The following is a 13,183-nucleotide window of genomic DNA, read 5'->3' on the forward strand; positions in this document are numbered from 1 at the left end:
CTCTAAAAAGACCTCTATTCCTGCACATTTCTGGGTTCTCTGTCCCCACTGGAGCCACTGACTAACCATGGGCCTGTAGTCTATGACCCTAAAGGCCTTTGGTCCTTCTGGCTGCTTACCTTGGGCCCCACCATTATTTTGGGGGCAGGAGCCAGGCAATCCGGCCAAATCTTTTTGCCTCAGTATATGTTCCACAATAGACTATCAAAGGAACACGCAGGAGGCAAAGATCCAGTTGGGGCAGCGGGAGACTGTACATTTGGTTTCTGCAGATCTCCCCTTCCTGCTGGCCCCTGCTGTGTGGGCATAGCCTCCAGGGGCCAACCTTCTGTCAGTTCCTTGGACCCAAGAAGACCCTGTGCTTCCTCCAGATGTCCTGGTGTTCCTGCCTCCTTGGCGGAGCTTTCCTTGGGGCCTGGGGGCTCTCTCCTGCTGCCCCTGCTTACCCAGCAGGAGCTGGGAAACCTGACGCACCTTGCAGCTAGTGAGGGCAGAGCCCACTGCACTGTCAGAGCACTGGCTGCTGTGTGCCATGCTGCAGCAGCCAGCCCGCACACCCTCAGCTCTGCCTCGGCAGCCACAGCAGCTGCAAAACCAAAGTAACCCTTTTCAGTCCTCTGGAAGACCTACAGAGCTGGTTCTTGTCAATTTTCTGCAGTTGGTTGTTAATGTCTTGAGTGGATTGTTTTGTTTTTTTATTGAGTGAGAACAAATTGTTACAGGCGTTTAAGGAAACCAAAAATGTTTACTCTCTAATTCCATCTACTATTCCATTCCCATTAGCTTGCTTTCTTGTTGTGGAGCAGGCTCTTCTACTAGCCAGAAACTGCAGTCAAGATTTCTCAATAAATAAAAGCTGCTGTTTTTTGCTGCAGTATACAAGAGGGCTTGTCAGCATGGTTTATTAGTTTATTCTTATTAAAGATTTGAATAAATTGTCAGGTTGGAATCATGTTGATGGTATTGATGTGGAAGGTAGGGTCCCAGGGGCCTGATAATCAGCCTCAACCCACCCAGTCTTCTTACAAGGTTCTTGACTCCACAGCAGGAAAGAATTCAAGGGCAGAGTCCCAGTAGAAAGTGAGAACAAGTTTAATGTAACAGATAAGAAATACAAGTTCTACAGAGAGAGTGGGGCATAGCTCCAGAGACTGAGCAGGGCCCACACCAAGTTTAACACAAAAGTAAGTTCAGTACAGACATCAAGGCTAACACAAAAGCAAGAAAAACATACTTAAAGTTCAGTACAAAGTGCAGGCTGACTCTAGAGAGCGAGCAGCCACTGTCTGAAAATAAGTTTGATACAAAGTAAAGTATATACACCTCAACCAGCAAAGCACAGACCACCTCCAGGAAAGTGAGCAACAACCCTGCCTTCACCTGGGATTCGGCTGTTATAGTTTATCTAATGAATATCCAATTAAGGGGGGGCAGCTTGCACTTATGTAACATTTAGTCTTGTACATGCTCAGTCGGTCCCTTCCTGGAGCATGTTAATTGGTCAGACCCTATCACATGCACCAGGCATATTCAAGAATGTTCTGTGCCCTCTATTGAGCATGTCCAGCCACTTGATTTGCATAAGCCAGCCCCTTATGGTCTCATTTTCCCATGTTGGTGCTAAAAACAGGTCTAACTGGCAACAGTAACTTTCCTCCAGGGGAGAGCTCAGAGGAGTGGGCCTGAGACCTCAGGGAGTGGCTGGAAACCCACAGGAATGTCCTGAAGCCTAAGCCCAGGGAAACTGAGCACCTCCTGTATCAGTATCAGTCTTCGCCTTGCCCCTTACTGGAAATACTTTTTGGAAATATTTAGAATAGCAGTGTCTTGAAATGCAGGTTCCAGGAGTGTTTTTCCATGTCTGTTCATTCAGTCTGTCAGTAAATACTTCTTGTGCACCTGTAATACACCAGGCTTTATTCTAAGGGCTGGAAATACAGCCCTGAACAAGACTGTCTTGGAGCTTGTAACCTATTACGGGGAGATGAACAGAGCAAATAAGCCAGCAAGTACATGGAATACTGCCAGACACCAAGTGTTTACAAATACAGTAAAATGGATGCTGTGGTAGAGACTAGAGAGTGATTTGGGGGCCACTTTAGCGGGGGGTGGGGGGGGCAGGCAGGAAGACTTCTGAGGAGACAACACTGGAGCAGAAAGTTAGCAATAAAGAGGAGCCAGTCGGCATGGATTTGGAGACAGAGCCTCCTGGCTAAGGGGGCCAGTGTGCCAGCTCTGCCTCCTCTGTGGGCCGTGGAGCGAGCAAGGAGTGATCTCTCAGCTCTGGTAGCTGCAGGGAGTTAAGCATGAATCCAGGAGGCCACGTAGAGACTGGGACAGTCCTTCTGGGAATGACTAAGAGTATAGCATGCAAGACATAAGTGGGGCATTTTTTAAGGCTACAGAAAATAAGAAAGCAGAAGATGTTAGTGTAGCGTGAAACTACTTATTGCAGTGATTCTCAAATTGGCACACCTATCAGTATCATTTTTAAACTGTGCTTTAATTGCTGCCCCAACACATACACTTCTGCACATCCTCGGGGAGTGGGCTTTCACTCCTCCCAAGCTCTCCCTTGTGCGCATCCCGCAGCATGTGGAGGCGGGGAGGGCTGAGGAGTGTGGCAGGTTTAATTCAGCAGTGGGTAGCTTGGTGTGATGCCGGTCCAGACAGGCAGAGGCTGGCTTGGGGGACCCCTCAGATCAGCTCTGGAGGAAAGACTTCTCACGTGGAGGCTGAGGCTCCCAGCAGACACAAAGAGCTCTCGGGAAGACTCCACAGGCCTCATCATCTGGTGACAACTCTAGTGCCCTGAGTTTGTCCTCTTTTTACTGCTTTTTTTCTTACATTGAAATAGCAACACATTTTATTGTTTTAAGTCCTTAAAGACAGTTTATTAATTTCAGTCACCTGGGAGGAAAGGTCTTTAGCGAGAGAGGCGAGTTAACGCCACTGAACTGTGAGGCCGTGTAGGAATTCCAGGCTGTTGGCTACATTGTACAGCAGCAAGAGGTGCTTAGTCTCTCACTGAAAGTGGAGACACATTGGTCATTCATGTGATGTTGGAAGGAAGGTTGTGTGTACCAGGCTCAGTGCTGCCCTCTGCTCAACGTGACAGCATTCCCATCTGCCATTTGCAGAGCATCCTTGGTGGAACTAGTTACTATGGGATTAGGCAGGAAAATTCCCAAGCTTTTTTGAAGTTATGGTATGGCAACAGGTAAGTTATACTCAGAGCATTGGTTATAAAATGTCATTCTTCTATTTTCAGTAAATATTCAAGATGTGATATTACAAGAAAATTTGGAAAAAGAAGATCAAATTCTGGTTTCCCTGGCAGGATTAAAACAGGTATGTAGATTGCTCTGCCACTATTTCTTTGTGTCTCACAGGCTACCCATTTGGTGCCTGCTTTGGGGAGGGCCACTCTGGGGCATGGAATACCATGATATTAGAGCCGGTGTCCCTGCTGCCCCTCATTTCCTCCCAGATAAAGCCCCTCCTGAATCTCCACCTCCTTATGCCCCCTGCTCCTTCTAGTGATATGTGGGACTACGTTACAGCCCAAATTAGTTTTCCATTTCCCACACTGCACCTTCCTCTTACGAAACCCATTCAGTTTCTTCCTCACCCGAAGCTAGTGTGGTGTGGACAAGCATCATGTTCAGTCATTCATCCAGTGTTCTTGGAGCACAAATCGTGATCACTATCTATAGCATGCCTCAGACCAGGCCACATTTACCCAACCCTTGAAGGTCCAAACGGGACATAAATGTCAATGAAAAAGAGTATGGTGCTCCCAAATGTCTTCCTATGTTATGAACAGCTCCAGCTAGGGTGGAGCCGCTTAGTGGCCAAGGCTGTTCAATGGGGCTGGTTGTGCAAACAGGTGGTGCTTCCTGCTTTAAGGTAACTGCCAAGGTGACACCCAGGTCTGATCCTGGCCAATATAAGAACCTGGCCAATATAATGCCTGACATTTTCTTTGGTCATTACTAAGTCAGTGGCTCTGAGAAGGTTGGATTTTTTTCCTGTTATTTCTTTCTTATGGTAAAATATTAATATCTATACCATTAAAAAGTGGCCAATAAAAATCTAGTTTAAATGTATGAGAAATTTAGCTAGCATTTAGAAACAAACTCATTCATCTTTTTCATTTCTTTTCTTCTTCTTTGAAAATAGATCAAAGACATTCTAAAAGGTTCCCTGCGTTTTAACCAGAGCCAGCTGGAGGCTGAGGAGAATGAGCAGATCACCATTGCAGATGACCACTACTGTTCCAGCGGCCAAGGCCAGGGTCAGCACAACCAAATGCCCAGGGCCACCAAGCAGGTACAGGAGCTGCAATGAACGGTGTTACATACCTCAATGGGAGCTCATTCACATAAGTTCTTCAAAGTTAGGAATAATAAAACCCTTCCAAAGTTACTTCACATTATCATGTGTGAAGTTCAGCTGTCAAATACCACAAGTAGCCTGAGCCAGGGGTGCTTTGTACAGCTGTACAGGTTGAACACTCTGCTGCTACTGGGTGCTATTCACACTGATAGTGATGAGACTAGTGCCTCCTAGAGTAGTGCAGTGCATGGGGCAGTGCTGGTCTGTTGCCTCCAGCTGATGCCTGCATTCCTCCTTAGCACAGGAAGTCTATTCAGGCTTTCCCAGGGCTGTCTCAAGTGGATTTCACTTGGCTACAACCTTTCTTGCCTCCATGTGGAAGGACTTCTCATTAATGTCCACCCTCTAAGGCAAGGGTCAGCAAACTTTTTCTGTAAAGGGACACAGAATAAATATTTTAGGACTTGCAGCCCACATATGGTCATCTCTGTCATGTATTCTTTTTTTTTTTTAACAGCCCTTTAAAAATGTATTAACTGTTAGCAGCTTGAGAGCCATACATACAAAACTGGGCCACAGGCCAATTTGGCCATAGTTTGCTGACCCTTGCTCTCAGGTGTTGACATTGTATATAATTTATTCTAACATAGAATCACAGGATTTTTCCAGCTAGAAAGGATTTTAGAGTTTCTTCGTGTGCTTAGTCAGATCTGCTCGTTTTATCAGTGAGAAAATGAAGGCCAGAGGCACAAGGACACACCAGGCAGAGGGCACCCAGCTTTCCGGGCATTATGTTTGCAGACCCCTGCCCCAGCCCCATGAGCTTCAGCTCCACCATATGCCTCACTGCATTATCTGATGAGACTAAAAGATTGTTCATTTCCCTACTATATTTTAAATTCCTAGTAACATTTTGAAAAAATCAGCTTACGAAGTTTCATCCTGAAAAGTGAACATTAGCAAAATCATATCCAAGTCACTTTATCAAAAACTGGCATCCAGATGCTTGTAAATTATTTATTTTTTGTGTGATTTTAAAAAAGCAAAATGACATTTTTTTCAGTTTTAAGGGTACTCTTCGAGAAGAGAGACCTCTGTGGTTAACTTCCTTTTAAGGCTGTATGAAATTTGCATCAAGCACTTTATCAGCGTTTTTAGCCACATGAAGGCAGCATTGACATTGCAAGTTTAATTTGATTAGTTCCTCCAAATTCTCCTTCCCTGCACAGATATTTTCCAATAACCATTTATTTATTCAAATGTAGTTGAACATAGGCCCACCCACCAACCATTTTTAATTGAGTTTTAAATAAAATTTTAGTGTGACTTTTAAGTTCAGTGTGTAAAAATAACCACAGAAAAAGACCTTTCAAAAACACTACTGAATTTACTAAATTTAAAACTTTTGATTATACTTTGCTGGTTTCAATTATACTATCCTGGTTTTTGTATTTGTAAGAACTGACCAGTTAACCCCTGATGTTCCTGTGGACCCCCGTGTGCATAGCCAGGACAAGCTAGCCATGAGATGTATGTGAGATGAAACGTCCTGTGCCCTCGTCCCAGCAGGGCCGCATTCATGTGAGCACCCTAGAGACCCTTCGCCTCTGCACGTGCTCCTGAAACACGCTCAGCCCTTCCGGGTCCTAAAGACGCCACAAGGGAAAATAGAAGGGCGTCTCTTCTCTACCCCTTCCCTGCCATGACCCCTACCCATGGTTGAAAAAGATCTTACTGATGCAGAGAGAAACAGGGAAGCAGTGCTCTCCGCTCTCCCTTCGGGAGGAAGCAAGAGGAATCCTGGATGCCAGCAAACAAGTCAGAAAAGATAAGCCGGGGGTACAGGGCCTTCCGCTGTGCAGCCCAAGGGTCTGGACTAGACTGATGAGGGGCCAAGGGGTCTGCCAAGTAGAAAGCCCTGGCCCACCTTCTTCCTGCAGGAGCCTATGTCCTAAGCCTTGGGACTGTTGTCAGGGCTTGAGGCTGACTGAGTTTTCCTTCTCACTGCTGTGGGAGAAGGGACAGAGGGGACATCAGCTGTGGAGGAGCTGCAGCCAGGAACATGCATCCCAAATGTGCCAACCAGGAGTTCTGAAGGCGTCCAAATGTGTTTTGAGGGCCTGCCGTGTCAGCTACTGGGTGTCCAAGGCTATGGGATGTAGCCCCTGCTCTCATGAGCTTCCAGTTACAGAGGGCCAGGGGCCGGGGAGCGGTGCTAGGCAGGCTCTTGAGACATGTTCCAGAGATGTGATCACCACACACAGGGTCTACGGGGGGTGGTGCCACACTTCACTCCCAGCTGAGTGGGTTGTCCCTTGCCTTCTTGGTTAACCACTAATATATGCCTAAAGGATAGTGCAGACGGGGCAGGCTCCCCTGCCTTGGAGCAGATGGCTCATGGCCCTCCTGCCAGCGCCCTTCCCCGTGAGGAACTGCACAAGGTTCTTCCGATGTGAGAATGCACGTGCCTCACTCCCCACTGTGAGGTTGGGGTGACATGGCTAATACTGTTCAGTTTCATTTACAAATTTTATTTCCAGCTCTGAAAACAGCAGATGAGTGAAATAGTATTCTATGGAGTGAAAAGAGCCACACTGTCCCTTCCCAGAATCTATCCTTCACACACTCCTGTGGGAAGTTTTTGATGAACTAATTCAAATCCCCCACAATAGAAGGCAGGATCTTGTCGGACCTTGGATTCATTAGTCAACCAACCTATCACATGCCTTACTGGTACTTGGTCTCATGTTTTATCTGTATATTATCTAATATTATAGCCTCTAGCCACATGTCTAAATTTAAATTTATTAAAATTCAGTGGAATTAAAAGTTAAAATTTCAGTTCCTCAGTCACACTAGCCACTTTTCAAGCGTTCAGTATCCACATATGGCTAGGGGCTGCTGTTTTGGTCAGCACAGATAGAGAGCATTTCCATCGTCATAGAAAATGTCTGTTGAACAGCTCTGGTCTACGGTTGGGCACACCTGTTCCCACCATAATCCTGAACTCAAGCTATGAAATGCAGTGGGTCAGGTGAGGTGGCAGAAAGGGGAAGGGGGCATATATTGTGGTGGTCCTGGAGAATTTAAGGCAGGACGGACAGGCTGAAAAACTTTTCTAATTGTGTAATACATACCTGTGTTTGGCAAAAAGAGAGGACTTACCTAGGAATTTACGAAACTTCTGTAAATGATATAAATGGCACCAGGTAGTAGTTAATAAGGCTGTTATGGAAATCCATAAAGAAGTCATATTTGTGTCTAGAAAAAAATTCCAGGTGGGAGTCCGGAAGAGGGGGGTCTTTTAATTCACTTTATGAGACTGGCCAGGCCACCAGGCCTCCTATCTGGCCTTCCTTTCTTGACCTGTAGTATACAGGGGTAGGGAGCAGGTGTTAATAAAAGAAGATGATTGCTAAGGCCCTGTCAGCTCTAACTTGCCTTGTCTAAGCCAGTCTATAACCCTTATGTGGGAATTGGGGAGAAGCATGCCAGAGAATTAGCGTAATGGTAGGAAGCATCCTTACTTCTGGTCACAGGCTTTGAAAAGTATTTCTTCTCCGGCCGGCCCGGTGGCGCACTGCTACAGTGCGCCGCTTGGGAGCGCGGTGGCGCTCCCGCCGAGGGTTCGGATCCCATATACAGACCGGTTCCCGCTCACTGGCTGAGCGAGGTGCGGGAGCAATACCGAGGGTTGCGATCCCGTTGCCGGTCCCGGTCCGGTATGGGTGCGACACTGAGGGTTGCGATCCATTGCCAGACACGAAAAAAGACAAAAAGGAAAAAAAAAAAAGAAAAGTATTTCTTCTCTTCAAAGTCTTGCTGCTGTCCTCACTGTAAGTTAAAGGAGAATAAGTGAAGATGGTGTTTCTGTAGTAGAGGCACCACTCCAAAAATAGGATCCACTCTGTGTGCTCTTTTTCAACCTAAGATAAGCTCTACCAGTAGCATTCAAGCCACAGAGCCCTGTGTTGTGAGAGATCCAGGTTTTCACGGTTTACAATGCAGGGTAGGAGTCAAATCTGAGGCCCCGTGTTGATTTCCCGGCAGCTTTAGGTGCATACACCCTGCTGTGTGGGGGAGGAGAAGCCCCACTCCCCAAAGGCAGCAGGGCTTCTGACGGTGCCTGTGACACAGGGACAGTAATGAAGATGAGGTTCGATTGCTTTCTCTCTGACTCAGAAAAAAGACATTCCTCTACCAAATAGCCCTAGTGCCATTTTCAAGCATGTTCCCTTCTGCCAGAATGCCAGGTGCTGTGTTACTCTTCATTTTTGTAGGAATTAATGTGTTAATACCCCGAGTCCTGTTGTTTCAGCACTGGGATCTTAAAAGAAAATCCTGTTTCTGTTCTCCAATTGAATATCTTAAAAGTTGAGGAATTGTCAAGGGTGGAAGGTTTCTGAGCCATTATGTAGCCATTTGCCCCCAGTGTCACCAAGGAGGGTATGAGATTAGAGAGGGTCCTGTCAGTCAGGGCTCAAGGCCAGATTACCCTCAGCACTGCTGCCGACTCCCTTTCCAGGCTCTGCACACAGCCCACCATGCTTAGGCCATGCCAGTCTGGAGGCCCAAGGGCTCAGGGGGCACCTCCAGCCAAGGGGCTCCATACATCTTGTTAGCTTCCGACCCCTGCACTGGTGCCCATGCATGCTGTGGGGACAGAAGGCAGGCAGGGTTGGGGGGCATGTGTGAGAACTGCCTCTGCACCCATCACCACTGGGAGAGGGGTTCTTACTGCCAGGCTGGTAATGGTCATCCTTGGTCAAACTGTGGCTTTGCTAACCCAAAACCTTTACCTGTCTTCATGGATGTTAACTTCTTTAACTTAAAAAATAAAAAGCCACTCATAATTGCTTAGAGAGAAAGAAAAATAACTGTAGACTGAAGCAATTCTGTCTCTATACTTTTTGCCATTATACTTTGCAATTGCCAGTCTTGATTTCCATCTGAGTAGAGCCTACTGGGAACCATCATTGCCCAGGTGACCCCCATATGCATACCCAAGACGAGCTAGCTATGAGACATATGTGAGACAAAATATGGTAGGCCCTCTGAGAGCCATGCTTCAAGCAAGTAGGAAAATCACTCTGGGTCTGGCAGCTCACCTTAGGGAGCCAGTCTTGTGCAAGTCACATCCGCACATGTCATCTCACTGTGTCATGATGACACATTCGGAGGAAGCCACTGTCCTTATCCCCATCTCACAGATGAGGGAATTGAAGCTCAGGAGGAGCGCCTTGCCTGGCAGAGTCCCACGCGAGGCTGCTGGAGATTCTCTCTGTAGCTTATCAAGCAGGAGGTTTACTTTGTTCCCCGGGGAACCCGGCATTCAGCTCACAGGGGCTCAACCAGCTGCCACTGGCCTTGAGCCCAGCAAGTGCCTGGGCTTCAGGGCAGCAGGACCAAACGCATTTTTTCTGAGGAGGAGCATAGGCGAGGTGGCCCAGATTTCCACAGGGTGTTCCCCAGCTCTTTGCCAGTTTCCTCTTTCATCCACCTGTGCTCCTGACTGTACTTCACAGGCCTCTTCAGAAGCACCGGGCCATGCAGATAGAGGGAGTTCAGACGACTTCATCCTGATTTCCAAAGAAGATGAGGGAGGCAGTGTCAGGGGGCCCTTCCCCAGCCAGGCCCAGCCTCTTCGCACCTTCAGAAGCACATCTGGGAAAGGCCAGGCCCCAGCCTGCTCCCCCCTCGTTTTCTCAGACCCCTTGATGGGCCCCGCCTCGGCATCCTCCAGCAACCCCAGCTCCAGCCCCGATGATGACAGCAGCAAGGACTCTGGCTTCACCATCGTGAGCCCTCTGGACATCTGACCACCGTGCCCCAGTCCTGCCTAATGGGGACCCAGCCACCCCCACCATTGGAGGCCTCTGAAACCAACGCTTCTTTCCCAGCATGCATTTGGCATTGGTATAGTCCTTTGGGGCCCTGACCAACCCTCACTTCACCCTGGTTCTGAGTTAGAGCTGGGTTAAGTACCCAGTGTCACACTTCCTGTGAGAAAAGACCAACCACAATTAGAATCGCTTTTCCTCTGTCCCCTCCTCCCCATCTAAGGTGTGGTAACTGCATCAATTATGTTTAGGAGAAGGAGGAAGAGTTGGTTTCAAATATTGCCTCCCTCAAAGCATCAGGCACAGGAAAATTGTTTGATATCAAGAAAACTTCCTCTGTGGAAATCCGTGCCTCCAGCTACTTCATTCCTACTGTGGGAAGCCAAACAGCAGAGCCAAATGCAACAGAATGAGCTAGAACCAGTAGATTCCAGGAATGCAAAAAAACCCATTACTAACCTCTCAGAGTTACAGTGATCTTAATGACAGGGTCTAAACTGAGGAATCATATCTAGATATGATGTGCTATGGTGTTAGATTTTTTTGATTTGTTAAAGAATACATTTTCAATGCTCAGGCCAGATCGACTTTAGCCATTACTGTCTCTCTTTAAACAACTGTATTTCACCTTTTAGAATCTTTCACAGCCAAAAAGCAAGGTCACTTTAAGCCAGTCTTTGCTGCACTAATTTCAAAAGTCATAAGAATACTACTATCCTTCAAATGGAAAATGTGACTCTGACTTTGTGGGATAAACATCTTTAAGACTGTGGATTTTCTGGTAAAGTTTCTTTAGTTTCAGGGCTATATTTACCTGTCAACTGAGGAGTAAAGGAAAAAACCCAAGCTCATTCCCATGCAGAGTCGGAATCCTGGAGTGGCCTTAAGGTAGCAGTAATAGGGAATTAGAACTGGAGTCCCTCTTATGGGTAGCCGGGTTTCCCAGAGAACATTCCAAATGCCAGGAGGATGCAGGATTTCTACATAGCCCCTTCCCTTGCTGGGAGCCCACGTGTAGGAGCTGCAGGGCCTGTGCTCAGCTGTGAGCTCTGCATCTTGGGAGCACTGTTGCCAGGACCAGGCCTGGCATGCTGGTGCCTTCCTGGGCTTAAACACAGAAGAGAGACTCCTCCCCCTTGTCAGTGGCAGCTTAGGAAACTGACGGGCACAAGGCATCACATGAGCCATTTCTCTCCTTAAAGAAGAAGAGCCCTGGGAAGGACATCTGGCCTCCCCTTTGGCTAAGCAGGTGTTCTAGCAGGAACGGGTGGGGACAGGGGTAGACACAGGGCCCCTTCCCCTTCCTGGCTGGGCATGGCTGGCTCTTTGGGCCTCTGCTCAGAGGATGATGAGGCCTCTGGGCAGTGGAAGCCTTCACAGTAACAAGTGAAAAGCTAAGTGAAGGAACAGACACCATTAACGGCCCTCCCACTGCTGACTGTGTGTTTCTCTATAGACAAATGTGATAGTGACATAATTTCCCACTCACTTGCCACGAAAATGGCGACTCACTAGTCAGCTGCTGCAGAGAGTGTTCTGATGAGCTCTGCCGCAGGGAGATCTCTTAGCACATCAGCGTGCGAAGTGAATGACACCTCTGGTTTTTCCAGATGACAGGACTGTGTGGCCTTGGACAACTGCACATCTGCTCGGCAGGTGCGCTAATCAGCTCTCTGTCTCCTGACTCTGATGGCCCTCTCAGCACCTTTGAATAATTTGCTGCCAAATACATGTCCCCATGATGATGATTTGTAAGATCCAGGGTCCCTATACAGTGAGTGGCCTTGCAACTGTGCCAGGGTTGCCGCTGATTACTTTCTCACAAAGAACTTGGTTTAGGGAGGTGTTGGTACTTCCAGTTCTAAGGTAAGATATGTGAGTCTATCCGCACCAGGGCTCTACAGTCTAGAGAGGACAGAGACTGGAAAGAACCACAGAGCTGGCCATCCCCTGGCAGCAGGCTACCATTGTCTTTTCACCTCTAGCATTTTCTTTGCCCTGAGAGCTACAGTCATAATAGCTGAGTGTCACTGGCCACACAACAGCAACGGGGCATCCACCATGCCAATAAGGCCCTAAGCTGTTTTCCTGCCATTGGCTAGGTGTTTAATGGTCCCTGAAAACTCCCAGCCCTGCCTGCACACCAAGGGGTCCTCTCCATCCTGTGCTCCTGTGTTGGTGCCACATGAGAACCGATGGGTCCATTCAGAGGTGTTGCTTCTGTGGCCCCCCAACAAGCTCCCGCCCTCCTCGGAGGAAGAAACACACGAGGGGAGTGGGGCACGGGTAATACCAGCCTCAAATTCCCATAGGTTCACAGAGAACACTGCATTAGTGTCTTCTCTTCTCTAAGTGACTTTTTTTTATTCTTCATAGTCGAGCATTGTTTGCATTCCTATTAGTTACATACTGTTAAGGAATATGCGCTCCTTTTTATTGTTTTATCAGGTGCTTAGGTTTAATTGCACATTTTTTAAATCCTGGATATATGAAACCTTTTTGTTTTTCTTTAATAAGTGTGGAATCAGTGGAACCCCCCCCCCATGTTATGATTATTAGCAGTTAAATACATTTTTATATATGTTAAGCTTAGGTTAATTGCCATTGTCATCTACTTTTTTTAATACGTGTCCCTATGTGTTTCATGCTTCCTCTCTGATCACATTGGAAATTTGAGTTAAAACTTACCTCTGTACATTACATGTGAGAGTTACAGACTAGAGAAAGAAAGTCATAATTTCTTTGCTTTACCTTGTATGTATGCCAAGGGGTCACATAACACTTTAAACTTTTAATTATACTGGGTTATTCTTCCAAAGATGACCTCCTGCTAATATTTAGTGGTAACTGCAATCTGGAAAGAATATCACTGCAAAATGAACATGTCTCCAGAAATAAACCAAGACCTCCCTATGATTTGCCTTCTCTGCATGTGACCGAATTGGATCTGGAGCATCAGTCAGTGTCGGGCACCCTGGAGGCAGCTGCCTGGGGAGGTGCGGCTG

General features: G+C 47.2%; 1 protein-coding gene across 1 annotated transcript; it reads left to right on the forward strand.

Annotated features, from left to right (window-relative positions):
- Positions 1–3,276: 3,276 nt before the first annotated feature.
- LOC103596814 (TBC1 domain family member 5-like) lies at positions 3,277–12,341 on the forward strand. The gene is made up of 3 exons (XM_008580532.1): positions 3,277–3,351; positions 4,183–4,332; positions 9,864–12,341. The coding sequence occupies exons 2-3, from the start codon at positions 4,312–4,314 to the stop codon at positions 10,155–10,157; spliced, it is 315 nt and encodes a 104-aa protein (XP_008578754.1). The 5' UTR covers positions 3,277–3,351; positions 4,183–4,311; the 3' UTR covers positions 10,158–12,341.
- Positions 12,342–13,183: the final 842 nt, after the last annotated feature.

This window comes from Galeopterus variegatus, unplaced genomic scaffold, assembly GCF_000696425.1.
Source record: "Galeopterus variegatus unplaced genomic scaffold, G_variegatus-3.0.2 Scaffold2125, whole genome shotgun sequence".
NCBI lineage: Eukaryota > Metazoa > Chordata > Mammalia > Dermoptera > Cynocephalidae > Galeopterus > Galeopterus variegatus.

Excerpts from the sequence above, each read along its gene's own strand:
- LOC103596814 (XM_008580532.1), top strand. The coding sequence starts at position 4,312 with ATGCCCAGGGCCACCAAGCAG. Across the intron at positions 4,333-9,863 it reads TGCCCAGGGCCACCAAGCAG|GCCTCTTCAGAAGCACCGGG; the intron begins GTACAGGAGCTG and ends TGTACTTCACAG.